Source organism: Rhineura floridana, chromosome 10 (assembly GCF_030035675.1).
Source record: "Rhineura floridana isolate rRhiFlo1 chromosome 10, rRhiFlo1.hap2, whole genome shotgun sequence".
In the NCBI taxonomy this organism is placed as follows: Eukaryota; Metazoa; Chordata; class Lepidosauria; order Squamata; family Rhineuridae; genus Rhineura; species Rhineura floridana.
In genome coordinates, this window is record NC_084489.1 from 41,266,508 (window position 1) to 41,288,721 (window position 22,214).

At 39.2% G+C, this 22,214-nt stretch overlaps 1 protein-coding gene across 2 annotated transcripts in view; it reads left to right on the forward strand.

Annotated features, from left to right (window-relative positions):
• Window positions 1-22,214, forward strand: part of RAPGEF5 (Rap guanine nucleotide exchange factor 5) — a 201,837-nt gene that overhangs the window by 64,094 nt on the left and 115,529 nt on the right. Inside the window, exon 9 of one of the 2 annotated variants that reach the window (XM_061586583.1) lies at window positions 7,491-7,616. The exons of the other annotated variant lie outside the window; for it this stretch is intronic. Within the exon in view, the coding sequence (XP_061442567.1) occupies window positions 7,491-7,616 (126 nt within the window). The remainder of the gene's footprint in view (window positions 1-7,490; window positions 7,617-22,214) is intronic. 2 annotated transcript variants of the gene reach the window in all.

Here is a 22,214-nt window from a genome sequence, read left to right on the forward strand (position 1 = left end):
AATATACAGTATGTCCTAAACTTTCTGTGCAACCACATTCTGTAGGGAAATTGTCCTGTCTGCTCTAGATTTCCTTTTCTTAATTAAATTTGACTTACTGTCTTGACATTTTTTTAATTGTCTCTTACAGACATGGCTGTGCATAAGCTATCACACAGCTCAAGCAGTCCCCACTATTCCTTCCTTTCCCCTATTGAAACCTAATCACCTAAAATCAAATTCAGCTTCTACATAATTTGATGTATAGAATCTGCTTCAATAAATTTTATAAGGTCAAACTAGACATGACACAGGAAATTTGTGATGACAATCGCCCTTTTTTAAAAAAAACTTAAAAGTAGCTGCAGAGCCATCCAAGGCCAGGTTTTTGACATTGGTGAAGGGGAGGTTAACCCTCCACCATGTTATTTTTACCCATTCAAATCTCTTTGCTATTTGCCCTATACGGGACAACATATATATGGTGAATATGTCCTGTAATGGGTCTAGTTGCTAAAATGTACTAGAAAAATTCTGAGGGAAAAGACAGAAGTAGTATTTCATTCAGAAGTAAACTGAGCCCTTTATAATAAAATAATTTAGTCCAATGCAGCTGAAATGATCCATCATTTGACTGCTTCTTATGTCTGTAAATTTCCTCATCAGTCTGGGTCTGCTTGGTATCATAATTAGTTTATGTGAATGCTCATTTCAAGGTTTTCTTTTTCAAGATTTAAAAGCAAAATCATTCATTAAGTATTCATCTGCTCTAATAAGGAGCATGCTAATAAGATTATACAAGTGGATTATAGAGAACAGTAATTTAATTTAAGTGCATTCAGTCATTCAGTTTTTCTGGAAGCTACTTTATAAAATGTGAAAATTTCAAAGGGTGTATTAATTACTGCCCATTTTAACTTCAGGGCAATTGTTTGGAGTATTGAAATGGGGCAAAAGAGATAGGATATTGGCAAGATTATATACTATGGGTGGAATTGAGCATTGTGTGGGTGATCTTCCACTTATAAAATGAGACTTCCCCTTCCTCCTCACCCAACTGCCCTTGTGCCCCTTAAATCTGCTTTAGTGTGTGCTCCAACCCCCAGATGAGATTTTGAGGGTCTAAGGGGGCAGCCAAGTGAAGAAGAGAAAGTGAAGTCCCAGAGTGCAAGCAGAAGTGCATTCCACTTGGACATGGATAGCACTGTATACAGTCCTATATAGTTTCGAGTTCTGATCAATTGGGTAGCATTGATATCCCACCTACCCACCCTCAACAAAACTGAACACAAACTCTGGCAAAAGAAATGCAAGAAGACAATAAGGGATGCTAAAAAAGAATTTGAGGAGCACATTGCTAAGAACATAAAAACCAACAACAAAAAATTCTATAAATACATTCAAAGCAGGAGACCATCTAGGGAGACGATTGGACCCTTGGATGATAAGGGAGTCAAAGTTGTACTAAAGAACGATAAGGAGATTGCAGAGAAGCTAAATGAATTCTTTGCATCTGTCTTCACAGTGGAAGATATAGGGCAGATCCCTGAACCTGAACTAACATTTGCAGGAAGGGATTCTGAGGAACTAAGACAAATAGTGGTAACGAGAGAGGAAGTTCTAAGCTTAATGGATAATATAAAAACTGACAAATCACCGGGCCCGGATGGCATCCACCCGAGAGTTCTCAAAGAACTCAAAGGTGAAATTGCTGATCTGCTAACTAAAATATGTAACTTGTCCCTCGGGTCCTCCTCCGTGCCTGAGGACTGGAAAGTGGCAAATGTAACGCCAATCTTCAAAAAGGGATCCAGAGGGGATCCCGGAAATTACAGGCCAGTTAACTTAACTTCTGTCCCTGGAAAACTGGTAGAAAGTATTATTAAAGCTAGATTAACTAAGCACATAGAAGAACAAGCCTTGCTGAAGCAGAGCCAGCATGGCTTCTGCAAGGGAAAGTCCTGTCTCAGTAACCTATTAGAATTCTTTGAGAGTGTCAACAATCATATAGATAGAGGTGATCCAGTGGACATAGTGTACTTAGACTTTCAAAAAGCGTTTGACAAGGTACCTCACCAAAGGCTTCTGAGGAAGCTTAGCAGTCATGGAATAAGAGGAGAGGTCCTCTTGTGGATAAGGAATTGGTTAAGAAGCAGAAAGCAGAGAGTAGGAATAAACGGACAGTTCTCCCAATGGAGGGCTGTAGAAAGTGGAGTCCCTCAAGGATCGGTATTGGGACCTGTACTTTTCAACTTGTTCATTAATGACCTAGAATTAGGAGTGAGCAGTGAAGTGGCCAAGTTTGCTGACGACACTAAATTGTTCAGGGTTGTTAAAACAAAAAGGGATTGCAAAGAGCTCCAAAAAGACATCTCCAAACTGAGTGAATGGGCGGAAAAATGGCAAATGCAATTCAATATAAACAAGTGTAAAATTATGCATATTGGAGCAAAAAATCTTAATTTCACATATATGCTCATGGGGTCTGAACTGGCGGTGACCGACCAGGAGAGAGACCTCGGGGTTGTGGTGGACAGCACGATGAAAATGTTGACCCAGTGTGCGGCAGCTGTGAAAAAGGCAAATTCCATGCTAGCAATAATTAGGAAAGGTATTGAAAATAAAACAGCCGATATCATAATGCCGTTGTATAAATCTATGGTTCGACCGCATTTGGAATACTGTGTACAGTTCTGGTCGCCTCATCTCAGAAAGGATATTATAGAGTTGGAAAAGGTTCAGAAGAGGGCAACCAGAATGATCAAGGGGATGGAGCGACTCCCTTACGAGGAAAGGTTGCAGCATTTGGGGCTTTTTAGTTTAGAGAAAAGGCGGGTCAGAGGAGACATGATAGAAGTGTATAAAATTATGCATGGCATTGAGAAAGTGGATAGAGAAAAGTTCTTCTCCCTCTCTCATAATACTAGAACTCGTGGACGTTCAAAGAAGCTGAATGTTGGAAGATTCAGGACAGACAAAAGGAAGTACTTCTTTACTCAGCGCATAGTTAAACTATGGAATTTGCTCCCACAAGATGCAGTAATGGCCACCAGCTTGGATGGCTTTAAAAGAAGATTAGACAAATTCATGGAGGACAGGGCTATCAATGGCTACTAGCCGTGATGGCTGTGCTCTGCCACCCTAGTCAGAGGCAGCATGCTTCTGAAAACCAGTTGCCGGAAGCCTCAGGAGGGGAGAGTGTTCTTGCACTCGGGTCCTGCTTGCGGGCTTTCCCCAGGCACCTGGTTGGCCACTGTGAGAACAGGATGCTGGACTAGATGGGCCACTGGCCTGATCCAGCAGGCTCTTCTTATGTTCTTATGTTCTTATGTTCTTATGTTCTTATGAATACAGATAACAATTTACCCTGTGGTAACTTACCAGGTGTGCTTATAATCACTTAGTGATTTTTTAAAAAAGGTTCTGAAGTTGATCCAGAAAATTATTGATAATTAAGCTTGCTATTTGCAAAGCACATTCATGATAAACTAACTGACTGGTTGGAAAAGGAAGCCATTTTGGCAGACGAACAAGCAGTACTTAGGCAGAAAAAAATCCACTATAGATCATTGTTTGATTCCAAATAATTTCATTGACAGATATATAAAAAAATCTGGAGATGTTCTGTACGCAGCACTCATCAATCTGAAGACAGCATTTGATTCGATTCATTGCATGACTTTCTGGGAAAAATAACTATGGATAAAAGATTCTTTTTTTCCTAGTCAACAGTAGATACAATAATATGTGGTTGAAGATGGTGTGTACCATAGATGGATATAAAACAGATTCTGTGCCATTCAGAAACGTAGTTGCATTTTAGTTCCTGTCCTGCCTGTATATAAATGTTGGTGTTGAGTTTTTGTCATCTCCAGTTTGTCAAGCCCCTAAGTTGGATACAAAAACCTCTTTCTATTTTGGTGCATGCAGATCCCAGCCAAAAATGTGTCTAAGAAAGTTTGTGTGGCATTTTCTGAATACTGTCAAAAATAACGTCTTGTAGTGAATTCTGGTGAAAACAAGGTAATGGTGTTCTCTAACAACACAGCCCCCCCCGATGGTATTTGGCCAAACAGCTAATTGAACAAATTACAGCCTTCAAGTAATTGGGCATAGCTTTCCAATCATCCAAAGTATAATCAGTTCAGTAGGAATATGCGTCGAATGAATTGTGCAGAGCATCAACATTTTAATGCATTTTTTCCAGCAAAAAAGGTTATAATTTTATACCTGTAGTGCTAATTTATGGGATTCAGATTTGGAGTGATACCAATTTGTGACCATTGTCTAATTCCTTAGACAAATTACCTCTGTATCTGGATATGACTCAAATGCCTCTTTGTGATTGGAAACCGGTCTTCCATCTATTTTCACACAGGCCTGGCTCAGGTCATTTAACTATTCCCTTCAGTTGAATTTAGCCTTCTCTGGCTTGCTTCTCTTAGTTCTGCTTGACTCACATGAAAACAGTAGGGTGAAAGCCATTCATTTATGGTTAGGTTTTTGTGGCTTTTCACCACAAAAGTTACTAAATCTAGGTCTCAGCAAAGGAAGAGATCTATTGAGGCAGTGCCTATTTGATACTGAACAACAGAACAATCTGTCTGCTTTGAGAAAGTTATATTCCTAGTATGACTGTTTTCCATCTAGTTTTCTTAGTGCAATAGAATCTTAGCTACAGGATCTAATCGCTTTAAAATATAGAAGAGCATTCTTGAATGCACAGTTGAATGTACTTTCTTCAGCAGGACTTGAGGGTTTGTTTAAGAGAAATGAATTCCGGAATCATACACATCCCTGTGGAGATGGCAGTCATGAAAGACTGGCTCATGTATTGCTGTTTTTCTCTTTATATGAAGATTTGCATAAATAGCTATTTACTCCAATATTAGTATCTTATCCAGGATGTTCAGTTGATTTTTATGTGACTTTCCTGCTTGCAGACTGAGACAAGCTTGTGACAGTGAAATCTGCAAAATTTCTAGTGGTTGTCATTAAAGTAAGGGCTTCTATGGTGCTCTCTGAATTTTTATTTGTATAAGTTTTAAAAAATTTAATCTGGCAATTTTATTTGCCCACTTGTATTTTTATATGTTTGTATATTGTGCATAAATTGCAGTGGCTACTGGTTGATTATCTGTCTACTGCTATCATTTAGTGAGCCAGTTAACAGGATTGTCTTGCCAAATATGGAGCAGAATTTTATCACTCTCCTATGTCCCTAGATTTCTGATCATGCGGAAAAGTGTCAAAACATCTACCTCCTCCACTTGGTGGGACAATACAAGTGATTATATGCCCATTTGATAAACAATTATTTCTATCAGGGATGGGGAACTTGTAGCATTCCTGCGATTAGGGCCATAGCTCAATGGTAGAGCATCTGTCTTGCATGCAGAAGGACCCAAGTTCAATCACTGCATCTCCAGAGAGACTCCTGCCTGCTGGAGAGCTGCTGTCAGTCAGTGTATATGTACCAGTGGTCTGACTCAGTCTTCCTATGGTCCTATGCCATGATCCAATACTAACCTTGGTTCATTGGAGCATATCACCAGAGCTAGTGTGGTGTAGCGACTAGAGTGTCGGACTGGGACCTGGGAGACCAGAGTTCAAATCCCCACTCAGACATGAATCTCACTGGGTGACCTTGTGCTAGTCACTGTCTCTCAGCCTAACCTGCCTCACAGGGCTGCTGTGAGAATAAAATCAGAAGGGGGGAACCATGTTTGCACACCACCTTGAGCTCCTTGAAGGATAGGTGGGGATATAAATGTAACAATAAATAAAATAAAATAAATCAAACCTGACCATTGGCCTTGCTGGCTGGGGTTGATGAGAATTTGAATCTAACATCTGGAGGGTCATCAGCTTCTTACCCCTGATTTACATGAAATCATTGGAATACAAAACTCAGTAAGTTTAGTGGTAGTGGAGAGAACTGCTTTTATATTTTTGTCTACAGCTAGCAGGAGTTTCTGTGGTCCTGATGTAAAGCTAAAATACCTCTGAGGGTAAGTCGTGCCTAATCCTATTTTGAGTTGAGTGTGATGAAAGTGATTTGCCCTCTTATTTCTCTGGAGATCCAGTATTTCACCTTCATGTCACTTCCAGCTTATTCATTTATCAGTGTTAGGACTTTCCTCTAGGGACATCTTTTCCAGGACCCGCCATATAGCTAAAAGTGCAGTGTCAACACTGTGGTCAATTACTATTACAGAAGCCAAAGTAGCTAGTAATTTTTCTTTTGTGTAAAGACCCAAACCCTTTTTGTGTTTTGAGTATTTCTGTGCAAGTTGCATTTTAGGAGGCGGGGTGCTGATTCAGAATATTTGATTCATGCAACCCACAAAGGAGCCCACGTATAGATTGTGACAATATATATTAAAACACCATAATTAGGGTGGGAATAATTTTTCCACCTGGTTAATTTGGTGAGTATCTTGCTCACATGTATGTGTATGGCAATACATGGAAGTGGAACAGTATTGCTCCAACACCAGCCTTTGTGCATTAGGGTAGAAGGGTGAGGAGACGCTTTACATGTAGACAGTTGTATGTGTGAGTAGGAACTCTCTGCAATCAGGTTTTCCCAGGCATGAGTACAGACCCTACATGTATATTTATTGTATGTGCTATTATTACCTTTGAGCGAATATGCAGAAAGTGAGGCCAGTAAGCATGGTCCACTACTATCTGGTGCTATCTGTTCTCCAAGTACTCTGGTCTTGTTTGTGATAGCCTGGGTAATGTAGATAGATCTGCTGATAGTTGAGTATGTACCCCTGATTTGTGGGGTGAAGATGAGAACTAACTTGTGCATTCCAGACCTGTTTCCATTTGCAGTAACATGAGTGGGCATAGAATAGATACTCGCTTGTGCACATGCACACATTCTACTAAATAGAAAAAAATCAAAATGCTGTCTTAGTTCCCTTGCTTTATTTCTTCATAATGCTATATCCACAAAGCAGAGCATTTGCTTTTATACCCTTTTCCAGCTCTAAGTGTCTGAAGCACACAAGGATTAGAAGAATGTACTTTCCCTGCTATCATTTGTGCTTAACTTGTTTCAATTGCTACATTTCATACATACAGAGAAGGGTGGAGCGTGTGAGAGAAAATTATGCTGTTATTTTTAGGGATGACTATCTTGCTCTCCATCCTTTTCCAGGGCTGTTCTTGGCTAACTTTCCCATGGATTTCTAACCTCTTGCTTCGGTTCTCTTATGTAACAGGAAATAGGTTGACGGGAACAAACGCACTGCTAGCATATTAGCTGCACACATAATAGCAGCTGATTTAGTTCATGCTGTCTTAATTCTGCTAAGCAGATACCATAGTATAAGTGTGATCCATGAGAACATTGGACGCCTTTCCCCCAAAAAAGAACAATATCATTCTAATCAGAAGAAACTTGATGGGAATGTATTTTTTTTAAGTTAAAAGTTTGGAGTGTCATGTCCTGGGATTGTGGATTTAAGTATATCTTCACATTCCCTCCAACTGTCAAGGCAGGAGTTATGTGCAAACTTCAAGAACGAGATGATATTGGGCGTCTTGAACTTGTCCAGAAACTAGCAAGAGAAAACTGTCATCTTCTACATGCAGATAAAAAAGAGCAAGAGAAGACAGATCAGGTAGGACGTGTTTCAGTTTTTGGCTTTCAGAAGAGTAACATCACTGTGTACAATTCAGCAAATTGAGTTATGACAGATTCCCAGTGAACTCAGTGGAACTTAATTTGCAGTGCAATTCTATTTGTGTCTGTTCAGAAGTAAGCTCTTTTTAGATAGGTATGGACTTTCCTGAGAAACCTTTCAACAATGTGGGAAGAATGGCCTTCATCTTTCTAGGAGGAGATAATTTCAAGGTTTCAGGTGCAACTGTGGTAAAGGCCTTGCTCCTAGTATTTGATTTTTTTAAATTTTATGTTCTGTAGTGCAGGTATATAGAGCAGGGCCTGACTGCATTATTTCAATTGGCACAGGGTTTCATAAAGGGAGAGACAGTCTCTAAGTTATGTTGGTCCCTGGACATGAAAGGCTTTACAAGTCAGCACCAATACCTTGAATTGGCCCACAAGCTTGATAAGATATCCAGTGCAATTGCTGCAAAACCAGTTGAATATATTCTCACCTCCAAGTATCTATTAGGGCGACAAGTTATAGCTTTCTGCAACAGCTGCAGCGTCTGAGTTCTGAACACAGTCCTAAAAGTAAAAAGTAACATAGTTTAGAGATTATTTGAGGATAATTTTTGTCTTATTTATTTTGAAACATGTATATATACTACCTTTCATATCAATCTCAAGGCAGTTTACAGCCTTAAAAGACAATAAAATAAGCAACATTTAAAACCAACAAGAGCACATTACAATATATACAAATTAAAATACAACCCAAATTTATCAATCCAAACAGTCCTCAAGGCCAGTTATCAATAACCCCCAAAGGCCTCGTTAAATAAATGTGCATAATTTGAAGGCACATAACAACAACAACAACAACAAAAGTTATAATGTTAAGGAAACTACATTTTGTCCTAAATCTAGATATTCAGATGGTAGTATTAAATAAAAACACCCACTTGCTTTATTAAATAACTTGTTTTGTTCTCTCTGCAATATTTTGTTTTCTATGTTTGTAGATTGGAAAACATTTTTCTTAGCTGCATGCTAATTTAGAACCTCCCAGAAACAAAAATAAAAAGGTTGCTTGAATCTTGCTGTGCTTAAGTCCTCCTATGTGAAGTTCAGCAATATTATTTTTAACCACAGTTTGGTAAAAGGGAAATAACTTCGTTCAGTGAGCTTTTTTCCCAGCTTGCCAGAATCATTCCATAAGACCAATCAAAGGAAATTCAACCTTATTTGAGAGTACCATTGAAATTTGTTCAGCAGTACTGTAAATTAGTGCTGTGCTGAAAATTTCTCCCACTTTTTTTAAAAAAAAAACATTATCCTGTAATTAATGAGAAAATAAATGGCATATGAAAACTATCAAAGGGGAAATAAAATTTCAGAGAAATTTTAAAATGAAATGTATTTACTTTTAAAGAAATTACTGCAGAAAGATTTTTAAAAAAAGAAAAGATAAAAGGAAGGACTTCCCTTAACAGCAAAATTAGCGAGTGCACCGATCTCAGGTGCTCAGTCTTCCCAGCTTCCTGTGCTTCAGTTAAAACTTGGGGGAAGATGTCTTGAGGTAACTCCTGTTATGGCCCTTTTTCAGATTAGGAAGAACAGGCTGGGGAGGCTGCGGAGTGTGGAGAAATGTTTAATGAAACTAAACACATATACTCCCACAGCCATCTTGCAATGATAACATAAGCTCAGCCGTGTCCCCACCAAAATTATAAAGACATTCTAAAGAAATGTTCAAGTATCTTGAGAAAGAGGCCAAAAAATGGAAGCCTCTTTTGCAGGGGAAGAAAAGTTCCAAGAAATTGGGCAGTTTCAGCACAATTAAAGCTTTGCCTCATATGTTTGTGTAGATATATGATGAAATAAAAGTAATTGGGTCACATCCCTCTAACATAACTGTTCTTGATTGAGGTACTCAAACTTGTATAATTTATAACACTTGCAGTGTTATAAGCAAGAAGAACATGTCAAAGAATATCCATACTCTTAAGTTGCTGTAAAGTTGCAGAGGTGTTGAAAAGGACTACATACTGTATAGTATAACTTCATAGCCTCCTCATGTGTCATATTCAGGGATGGAAGTCTTCTAGCTCTCTTCGTGCTAAGTGGCGATGAATGAAATTTAATATCCAGCTAGAAGGCTGGTTTCTAGCAAGTTGTAAGGGGTCGGGGAGATTCTGAAACTGCATAAGAGAGTGTGGTGAAGGTTCAGAAAAGAGGAGTTATGCCATTGTTTCTTGTGATAGGCTCATGCAGTTGTAACTTTTTATATATCTATTTTATATAGCAAAAATAGATTTTGATCCTATTCAATCTGTGGTATCTAACTCCAGTCGCTGTGACTCCTACCACTGATCTCAGTCACCTTGTGCACATCCCGAATATTTTAAAAACTTGATTCACATGTTTTTGGATGCATTCAAGTCACCATATTATAATTTTATCATTTCAGTTCATGTGGTATGTTATCTATATGTACCCCCAGGTGATCATGACTGGTATTCTAGAGGGGGTGATTGCAGGATAGAGCTTGTTCTGGCATGATAAATATTAGCTATTAATTCATACTGCCACCTATTAATTCATACTGCCACCTTCAAACAACACGGTAAGTACACAAGACCAGGGGAAATGCATCAAAAAGCTTTGCAAGCAGAAAACTCTGTGCCACCTGGGCTCCTACTGGGATATAAATCTAATAAATTAATAAATAAAATCTAAGCTTATGGATGGATGCAGTTCAACTTGATTTACACGATTAAGACTGATGGTGGAATTTGGTCTTGCAGTATAAAATAAAGTTTGGCACAACATAGGGCTTTAACTGCAACTATTATTAATAATAAGAACAATAAAGAATTTTGTTGCAGCTTAAAGACTAACAAATTTATTATGGCATAAGCTTCTGTGTACTACCAGTCTGCTTCATCCAGTGTATTAAATAATATCCTGATTTTCATGGGTCAAAGATTTGTCCTTTGACCTCAGGAACCCCAAGGGGGTGTCTTTGCTTCTGAGAACAGTCCTAATTCCCTGGGCCATGGCTTCCCAGGCAAACACTCACTTTCCTAGGGTTAGTTTATACCTAATGTCAACCCTAGAAGGTAGACTGCCACCACCCCTTTAAATAGTCCTTCACTCTGAGTAAGGGAAAACTCAGAGCACTATCTGAAATCCTAGAGCAGATCTATTGTTAAAACTCCTTGCTCTGGAGTATTAACCTAAATTAATCAACAGTTGTCAGTAGAGTGTGGTCAAGGAGTGGGTTTAGAGCCTAAAGGTAAAGGTGTACCCGCACTTGTAGTGCAAGTCGTTTCCGACTCTTAGGGTGACGTCTTGCGATGTTTACTAGGCAGACCGTATATATGGGGTGGGATTGCCAGTTCCCGGCCTTTCTTTACCCCCCAGCATATGCCGGGTACTCATTTTACCGACCACGGATGGATGGAAGGCTGAGTGGACCTCGATCCCTTTTACCGGAGATTCGACTTCCTCCTTCCATTGGAATTGAACTCCGGCCGTGAGCAGAGCTTTCGGCTGCGTTACCGCCACTTACCACTCTGCGCCACGGAGGATCTTAGAGCCAAAGCCCCAAGCAATACACACCATTAAGAAAAGGCAGTTTACTTAAAAGAAAAGAAAGGTACATATAAAAAAGAGAGCAGCATTACTTTCCTTTAAAGCCAATTACCCTCAACAGGGCTGAGTAAGAGATATATTTACATAGCACTGTGAGAGATTCAGGACAGACAAAGAAAATAAGAAAGGTCACCTATCCTAGCTAATACTCACTTCATAGTCTGGTAGCCTGGTTGTCCAAGGCTGTTAATTGAAATCCATAGACAAAATGAGATAGATGAAATGGGGAAACAAGTAACTGAAGGATCACCTTCATTTTATGGGGTTTAGCTGGCAACAGGGAGGGGGCCAATGAGCCATCCTAGACACTCCTTCTGTGATCCCCTTCTTTGAAGATAAGGAGGGCTAGACAGTCATACCAAGCAGTCCCTGATCTGCAATACCCAAACTCCTGACTTTGATCTCAGGAAGCAGATAAGAGATAACAGATAGGACTCAGCTGCATCTTCTTGACATTAGGTTGTGAGGGAGTAGGAGGCAGCTCTGCTTGGCGGCTGAGGAGGAGCTGAAGGGAGGCGGCTGCGGGTAGCAGGGCAGAGATTGAAGCAGTTGTGGAGAGGCAAATGCAAGTCAACCTGGCTTCTGCATGAGAGGCAGAATTCTGGGGAACTGCATTTTTGGTGAAAGCACAAATGCAGTTCACGAGTATATAAAGTGCAATTGATGAACCTGGATGGATATGAAGCTAAATATGAAGAGCAAACAGCGGCAGCAGCGGCAGTAACAGCAGCAGCCCGAGTAGCATCCGCCCCACCTCAACAGGCTCTTCTCCTTGCTCCTCTGCCAGTTGGGGGCTCCCGGGTCGGCAAGGAGCGGCGGCTGCACCAACTGGGAGGCCTGATGGAGGTGGCGGGAGCAGCAGCAGCCCCAGTTCAGCCGCGGCCAGTCTGGGAGGGAGCACTGGCAGCACTGGAGGGGGGCTGGCGGCAGGCAGGAAGACGGAGACAGTGCTTGAGGGCTCTCTGCGCAAACACACCAACCTCATCCAAGGCTGGCAAAGCAGGTACTTCATACTGCGTGAAGAGGAAAACGAAAGGTCTCTCATCTCTAAGTTACAAAATGGAGGACGGCATTTTTGGGAGTCACAAAGATCAGGTCTTGAAAAAGCTGAAGAAGAGCCAATTTGTGTCCTTTCAAATTGAGACTCTTACCTCCAGAGCAGAGCATATCTAGTATAAAAAACCTAGCTGAATGCGGTTCTCTTATCGTGACACATTTAAATGTTTTTTTTCTTTTAATAATGTTATTTGTTATTTAATTTTGAGAATTGCATTATTGTATCGATGTATTATGATGTGTTGTTATATTCGTGTTTTTGTAAGCCGCCTTGAGGGCCTTTTGGCCATAAGGTTAAGTATAAATTTAATAAATAAATAAATAAGCAATTTTCAGCTGTCCGGCACTAAAACACTTGGGTTCCCCAGCACAGAGTATCCCAGAGGTCTTTGCAACAAAGCCCCCCAGAATTCCCTCTGGTTGAGCCATTTTAGCTTGACCAAATTTAGCCATTCTTAACATCATGTATATGTGACAGGTACTCTCTCTCTCTCTCTCTCTCTCTCTCACTCATAGCTTGGGGATGGAGGAAATTGTAAATAGTGAGGTCAGAAGGAAATGAAATATAGAAAAGTGTAGACAGTGAGAAATACCTGATTAATATTTTGGATCAGTGCACAAGTGATAGAACTGAATCTCTCGATGTATTGTCATTCAGCAGTTTCATGTTTCACGCTGAAGTTCTTTGGCTCCAGGATAGCCACGCTAAAATCATTTACAGAGTTTCCTTAGAGGCAGCAGTGTTTCACTGACGAATTTATTAAGATATATTAACATCCTTACGTAGAAGAATTCAGTTCTGAAAATGTAAAAGGACAAAAATATTTTCTTTTTCATACCTTGCACATTTTGACATTTAATAACTTTTTCTTAATTTAATCCAAGATGAAAGATGAATGACTTAATATTTTGTTTCATTTGTGTGGCATTCCATGCCATAAACTATATAGCATCCTTAATTATAGAGCTTCTTGCAAGCCAAGCTAGTTGTGCATATTACTTGCCTAATATCTGGCTGCTTGTGCTAGTGTCGAGAGGAAATGGATGCATTGTGACCCAGTGATTATGTAGATTCTGCTCTTGCTCCTGTCTAGTCAGCCAGCCTGTGCCAAAAGAGAGAACAGTAGTTAGAGTCGCTCTGCCACATGACCCTGATGTTCTTCTCCTTCCATCACTCTCCTTCCTCCCTGTGCTCTAGTTCCCAAGGTCTTGTTAAATGTTTGCATTGTTTTTTAAATGCCTAAATATGTGAAGAAAATTTCTTAATTTTCATAGCATATTCCAGGTGTGGAATTAGAAGATATTTTGTATTCCACTTACTATTTATTATGTATGTTCAATTTTATTGTAAGCCGCTCTGAGTGCCCTATTATTAGGCAGAATGGTGGGATAGAAATATGTTAAATAAATAAATAAATAAAATGTATATATGTGTCTTGAGAAACTGTTTAGCCCTTACAAGGGGGTTACTCCTCACATTGATGTGGTAGAAGCACATCTTCAAGAAATCAACTAAATAGTTTTTAAAAAATGAAGGTGTAAAATATGTACCCATCAAAGTTTCCAATATCCAATAACACAAAGCAAAAAAAACCACACCTCTCTACTAGCAGCTGTTTCTTGCACATCTCTTATCATATATATTGATAGCAAATTCGTATACATTTTCAGTAATTTCCTTTAATTATCTGTGTAAATCTAGCATGTTTTGAAATGTGACTCTGTTTTATCAAAACATCTAATTATCCAGAAGTGTTGGTCTCTGCTGATTTTTGAATGGCTCTTCCTAAGGAGGAAGTATGTGTTTTCCTCCCTGTACTTTCCCTTGAATTCTGCTGAGTATATGGTTGACTAGAGGCTGGGCTCAGTCAAACACCTCAAGATAGCTACCTACTTCCTAACATGACAGACATGCTGGATAAAGTGTCTGGGGCAAAGGTTTCCTGAAATAGCTTTGATTTGATATACAGAAACCATCAAATTCTGGTTGTACCAGATGACAGGGGAAAACAGCCTTTTTTTCCCTTGTAGACTATTTCAGTTCTGTAGAATGTCTTTTTGGGCTTAGAAATGCCCTTTCAAGAGGGTTGTTAATGATCTCACTAGAGTGATGAAAATTGAAGACATCCTCACCTATTTATATTTTTCATTTGTTTTTGCGTAAAACTATTAAGAGTCTGGATTTAAACTTGCAAGGAACCAATGCTAATCTGGAAGAAGTCACATCATATTCTTTGAACATATTGTCATTTGGAAAGGGTTGGAACCCCATCTCCCAAAATAAGATGTGATTAAAACATGGAAGGTGATTTCAAACTTGGAAGAGGTCCAAATATTCCTTGGTCTTGGTGGATTCTGCAGGAGATTAGTAAAAAAAATTCTCAGAGTAGGCAGCTCCATGATATTGGCTAACAAAGAACAATTTTGTATGGCAGGGAGATTACCAAGGATTGTTTGAGTCACTGAAGAAGGGTCTGTTTAATTATGCATATGCAGTTCTTAAATGTCCAGATCCTGTCCATTTATTGTAACCTGTAATGCCTCAAAGGTTGACTTGGTACTTACACGAAAACAAATAGATGAGTAGGAAAGATGCAGATGGATAGCTTTTGGTGGCTGGATATTGAATGAGAGACAAAGTATTCAGCAACAGAATTAGAATGTTTGGCTGTTGTGGAGGCTCTCAAAATGTATAGACCCTACATACTGGATATAGAATTCATGATTGTACACTGACAGCTGTGCTTTGCAGTGACAATTTATGAAGCACAAGCCAGAAGGTTGCCTGTGGAGATAGAGCCGCAAATTGTCTGAATATACATCATTATAAGTCTGGAAAGCAGAATATAGTTGCAGATGCTCTTAGCTTATGAGAGCAGTGAAAACAGTCCTAAGAAGAATTTGCTAAGAACAGTATAAGGCCCTGAGCTGTGTATAGAGCATCAACTGATGTATCAGAAGTTACCTAGACTGGGGAGACTTGCGGAAATTATCCATTGATTTTATTACAAACTTACTTGTTTTGAGAGCTCTTTGAGCATCCTTACATAAAATAGTACTTGAATGTCTAAATGATAAGTGGCCACTTGAGTATGAAGAGACACTTGACTGGATAGTCAGATTTTGTAGGCTTGGCATGGCAAAAAATGTTGAACAAATGAGTTCATTTGTGCCTCATCTGCCAGGAAATGAAACCCATCAGCAAGATTCGGAAAAAAAGCACATTGGGGAAATGCCTCAGCCTACAAAACCATGAGAATTTATTCAAACAGACATGAAAGACCCATTTCCAAAAACACCAGCTGGGAATCTGAGTTTCCTGATAGTATATTATACTTTGAAAAGGTATGTTGTTGCACAACCAGTTAAAAATAAAAGACTGAGACTGTGACGGATGCACTTATAGAGCATATAAAGTTGTATATCAGTTTGGCCCACCAAATTATATTTGCAGTGATCAGGGAAAGTATTTGAATAATGGTTGTATCAGAAAGTGTGCTGACACTTCCAGATAACCACAGTGAAGATGAGTGTTCCTCACCCTGCAAGTAATGGGGGGGGGAGTATGAGGAAGAGAATAAAGTGAATAATTGGTTCCTTGCTTATATATAGTGCTTAAGAAACTTAGCTAGCTATTGTTGCTGTTACACAAAGGCCACTCTTGCTCCTTCATAGTAGATAGAGAATTAGTACAAATGTATTAAATGAGAAGGTAAATTAGCTACAGAGGCTTGGCAATGTTCTCATGAGAGTGGGCTGACAGCAATGGAGTGTGCTTTGCACTTGGAAAAGAATGGCATGCCCACAACAATGCTGATCTAGTATGCCCTGATAACCCAGCCTCTTTCACTAATGACACATGCTCATCCTCTCAAACACAAAACCATTTCTAGTTAGATCACATACCATCCTAAAAATGTGGTTATTTGCTTAATTTTGAGGGAGAAAGTTGTAATGATTGTGTTAGCACCACCTAGTGGTTGGTAGTGTGGCTTTCCCATGTCCTTGGTTTTGTGTCTTGTCTGTTGTGCTGTCAGTTTTACTGGCAGATCTCTAATAAAGGTTGTTATTCTAAGCAAGTATTGCATAATGCCTGAACAGGCTCTAGATGTCTGCTTTTCGAGTAAAGGTAACAGCAAAACTGTGTCTTGGAAAAGTGGTACCTGTTACTGGCCAGATGTGAGTGTGGAAAAGAGTTTCTGTTTTTAGTATAATGATCGTGTGACTTGCGGATATGTTGTATACGTCTAGAATGCCAGTGCACTAAATATCCATAAAAGCATAAAGATTGTTGGAGAAAAATAAGTTCTATAAGCTAGTAGGGCATTTTTCATTACTCCTATTTTTTCTTGTATTATCAAGAGGAAAAATACTACAAGGTACAGAGGAAAGCTGCCTGGTCTTAAGTTAAACTTTTTATTTATTTAAGGATAGAAAACGAACAAAAAGAATGCCATTGATGAGGCTTAAGAGAAATTTGCTAAAAGACTAGGCACAAATTTCAGTTACATGCTTAGAAACTTGTTTTTAAAATCTTGCTAATGATTTTGTTAAAATAGGTTGCTAAAATATCCTAAGATATACTACAGCATTCAGTTTTAGTCAATAAACATTCGTGTTCAAATAATTTTATTCAAATGCTCTCAACATTAAGTATTTTTCTTGTTTATAACATTGAGATTTAAGGTTGTATACAATGCTCATCTTAGAGTAGAATACCCAGTGAAGTCAGTGGACTTAAGTTACTCATGTCCATTGATTTCATTGGGTCTCCTCTGAGCAGGGCTAGCACTGGCAGGGCCGGTTCTAAAGGACGGCCAGGTGGGGCACTAGCCTGAGGGCCCCGCAGCCCGTGAGGGCCCCCTGAGGGGCCCTCTGCTCCCCTTCCGCGATACATGGCAGGAGCCGCGGATTGCAGAACAGGAGGAGCCTCCGAGCTGCTTGCCATCCCCCCTGCTTCACCTACCTTTCTCTACTGTTCTTTACAGCTGCGCACACTGCACGCACAGGGTTGCCATCAATAAAGATGGCGGCCGAGGTTTCTGTAAGGGACTGAAGCTTCTGCCGCCATCTTGGTTGATGGCAGCAATGCGCATGCTGCGTGCCATCAACCAAGATGGCAGCAGAGGCTTCAATCGCTTACAGAAACCTTGGCCACCATCTTTATTGATGACAACCCTGCGCGGACAGCAGAGAAAGGTAGGTGAAGTGGAGGGGATGGCGGGTTGCTCGGAAGCTCCTGCCTTGTGATCAGCGGCACGCCTTGTGCCGCGGATCGCAGAAGGGGAGCGGAGGGGCCCGGGGTAGGGCCCCGGCATTCCTGGAGCCGGCCCTCAGCACTGGATACAACCCTTAATTCTTCATTTAGATTGCTAGGCATAGTACCATGGAAATTAAGTTTGTGCAGGATCCTTGAAGTTGTGGAATCAGAATTCTATCAGAATATCACAGAAAGGTCCATTCAGAGAATGATCAATGGCCTTTCCATGAAGAGAAACTTGTTTGTGTTGTCGATGCTGGAAATTCTTTAAATTCTTTGACAGACAGAGAGAGAGAGAGAGAGACACGCACACTGACCAAGCACTGCATCCCATTTCCCCCACATTATGTATTTCCTCTTGTGCCATTACTTCTAGCAAAGGACAAAGGAATAAACAACAATTTATTTTATATTTGATTTGGCGGGGGGGGGAGCTTTCAAAGTCCCTGAAATGTGTGAGTGAGTAAGGAAGATAATACAATCTTTACAATCTGCAAAATGTATTTATGTGTGATCTGGGTACCTGAGCTGTAGAACAAAGTAGTGGGAGCTCTTGTGTGTTGTCTGTTTTGGTCATTTGCAAGCAGTGCTTGCAATGGTCTTGTAGCTTGATTTTCCCCCATTTCAGAAGGGGGATTGAGTTTGATCATTGACTAATCAAACAAATGGATTGAAGAAGTCTAGGAGGTTCTAACCATTGTTCAGAAGGGAAAGGAAAAGTACCATTACTGTTGATGGTTGAGATTTGCCCTTCATCTGTATGTATAGAACTGGGCTGTTGCTAGCCTCAGGTGCTTGAATGTAACCACTTCCTCATTAACTGTATTTGCATTGGTTAGAATGCAAATTGTCTATTAAATCTGCTAGCCTTCTCTGATTCTTTTTTGAAACTGAATTCTGGTGGTGTGGTGCATAGATTGGCCTTCCCAGCTGTAGGCTGTCTTGATCACAGCAGTTATCAGGGAGAGATTTCTGATAAAACTTTTCTTTGCTGGACCAGTTTCTGGTTTATGGGAAGATATCCAAAACCACCTTAAACCAAAGTGCTTTCCTCTAGCCACGTAAGCCAAGCTAAACAAACTCTGTAGAAAAAGGACTGTTTGCACTGTTCTATAGGGGCTCTTCTGATACTGGAAGCTGGTCTCTTGTTGATATTGTCCCAATTATTGTGAGGGACGGCTTGGCTCATGGACAGAACTCTGAGCTGAAATTGTTGTATTATTTTGATTGCTTGGTTGTTCCTGAAGAAAGAAGATATAACAGTGTATTTCCTGGTTTCCACTTGCCCTTGGGTTGGTGAGTCTCGTCTGTCTAGCTCATCTATTCCGAAACCATATGTGCATTTGGGGCTCTGGGATTCCAGTCTGGTATGCCAGTCACACTTTTTCGTCATCGCCTGGGCAATGATCCTTAAAGGCTTTTGCCACTCTTTCAATTTGGGCTTTGGTATAACTGAGCCATTTCCTTCCTCTTCCTCCTCCTGCTTTGAGACAACTAATTGTCATGCCAAAGAGGAGAACTAGATTGTGGCTTTTAATTGTTTATAAATTGATTATATGATAAGCTGTCAAAGTGTATCAGCATTCTACTTAATATTCAATATATGCTCCATTTTTATGTCTGTTGGAATTTGCACCTGTGTTAAAAAATAGCTTCGAAAAGATCTGCAGTAGTTTGTATTTTTTTGTTTGACAGTTTCTGAGAATTCTTCAACAAGCTTGTTAATTGCTGAAGAGTCCATTTCCTCAATACAAGCTGAGGTGGATTCTGTTCAAAGTATTCTTGATATTCTTTGGCTGCTCTCTTCCTTCACCTGACCTTTGCCCTTGCTTCACTGTCTGGTCCAATCTACCTCTGTTGGAACATCAAAAGGGGGGAAAGGATATTAAAGATTCCTTGGGATCTTTTGCAAACAGATTGCCTTCCTAATTTATTCACCTGACCTACAACATCTATATACTTCGTCTTAAAGGTTTTACAAGTAAAAGTCATTTTGATCTTTTGGGTTCTTTGCTTTTTCTTAGTGGGTTTCTGCTGTAGTATATATTTCAATCTTATTAAAGTTCTCATCATTTTTTGTTTTCAGAGCATCCAATAATGCCTCATTTATTCATATCATTTGTGATGTTCCTATTTTTATTTGAATTTTAAAATAGTTTACAATTATGCTCCTGATAAAATCTCAATAACAAACCTTATTATTTGTTAATTTTTCAATTTATTTTCAGCTTCTTATTGTTTTGGTTCCTTTTAACTTATCATCATTAAAGTTGAGGGTGGTTTATTTTGTTGCTTACTTACCTGCGGTTTTCCTTTATTCAGATTTTTAAAAAGCTTATCATCTTAAGCGTATATCCTATAAGCTTGGAATCTTGCACAACACACTATATAAAAAGTAGGGTTTATGTTGATTTAAAAAAACCTTTACATACTAATGATGTTCTTCCTTTCGTGTTAGCATGATATCAGCATAACTGAACACCTTAAAATGTGAGGAATGTAAATATATAATAAAATGCAATACTGCCTTTACATGAAAGTCTTCTCCCACATTTGTTCCAGATGATTGCTAAGCTTTGCACAAAACAACAGCAAAAAAGCCACCTTTAGCTAATTGCTTCTATTAGTAACTTATTCCGTATGGAGCAGGAGCGTAGTATACAAGGAAATTTCATAAGAATTATACTCAAAGCTATCTTTAATGAATCTAGATTAATAATTTTTCTTCCAATTGAAAATTGCTCAAGTAGATTTTTAAAAAAATTGAAGTAGGATGGAACATTGTGGCTGCAATCATACACTCTCTGACCTTAAACTTTTTTAGGTTGTTCTGAAGAAGATGTCTTGGCTTGTTAAGGCTGAAATGCTGTGTACCTTATGTGGATATAAGCCCATTTTACTCAATCAGGCTTGTTTCTGATAGAAATGCATAGGATTGTCTATCTTTCATTTAAAATATTCTTGGTTTGAAAAGTGCACTTGCAACACCTAGCAGTTCTAATCAGCTTTGAATTTTAGTTGCATGGCTATAAACTTTATGACATCAGGTGCAAGACTGTGAAAGAATAGGCCTTTAGGTGTCAGCAGGAATTTGAAACATCATCATCATCATCATCACTTTATTGCAGGCCTTAGGCCATCGCAACGTGCATACAAAGTTAAAACATCAACGGAGCAATAACACAATTAAAATTTGCAATGGAAAATAAAACCCAAATAGGACATTAAAACCAATAAGCCTTAAGCAGCCTGTAAATCCATTGTAGTTACGTATTTAGCCCTCAGGTTTTGAGCAGCGAAGGCAAATCTAGCCACATAATAAGAAATCCTATAATCATTATCTCCTAAAAGAAATGGAATAAAATGATCATCCAAGCCAGGCCCTTGGCGATTTATTAAGATATTAAGGAACACAGCTCTAGGATGGGAGTAGATCGGGCAATCAAATAAATAATGAGATAGATCTTCCACATTCCCAGTTTGACATATACATAAGCGTTGTTCATATGAGGTATGTTGATAACGCCCTGCTAACCATGCAGTTGTCATAGTTTGAAATCTCAACGCAGTAAATGAATATCTTAATTTTACCGGGAATTGATATGTTAAATAATTTGCCAGTTTATGATCAAATTTAAATGAACTGTACCATCTAGAAAACTTCAAGTTTAAAATTGACAAGCCATCCAGCCACACGCAGTGATTCACTATATGGTCATGTATATTATACCTATAAAGCTCAGAAATTGTATGTATGGGAATATGATATTGTGAAAGGATCAACCGAAATTTGGAGGACCAGTAGTTACTTACTACTGCCACATCAAAACAAGATCTCACCAATATCCTTAAAGATGAGTTTGCTAAGATAGCCCAGTAGCGTAATAAAGATTTATGTATATAAGTGCTAACTGGGAGTAAACCAGTTTCGGCTCTCAAAAACGCAGATGGGGTACCCGGCGGAAGATTTAAAAGACGTCTAATGAAATTATTTTGGATAGCATCTAACACAGAAAAGAAAGGTACTGACCAACCCCAAATTGGCGCCCCATATGTAATCTGGGGCAAAATCTTATTTTGAAAAATTTTTAGAGCTGGGGCCACCATATGCCCCCCTTCCGTCCTATAAAATTTTAGTAAGGAACCTATCGCTTTAGCGGCCGACAATTTAATGGCCGACAAATGAGTTTTCCAAGCTAAGGTGTCTTGAAAGTTAATTCCAAGATACTTAAATGCTCTGCATTGGTCTATTGGATGGTTCCCAATAGACCATTTATGCTTTTGATATCTCTTGCCGAAAACCATTATTTTTGTTTTCCTATAATTGATTTGCAGGCCTTCGTTGTTACAATAGCAGTCTAACTTTGACAATAGCCTTCTCAAACCTATAGGAGTAAGAGAAAGGAGGATCATATCATCTGCATATAAAAGAGTGGTGATCTTTCTATTACCTGCAGAGGGTGGAAAAAATTTTAAACCCTCCATTTCATGTACTATATCATTCAGATATAGATTAAATAGAGTAGGCGCCAGCAGGCAGCCTTGTCTAACACCTTTCCCCACTGCTATTGGGTCAGTCAGGTTGTTACCCACTCTAATTTTAAGGGTATTATTAGAATATAATTTTCTAATTAGGTA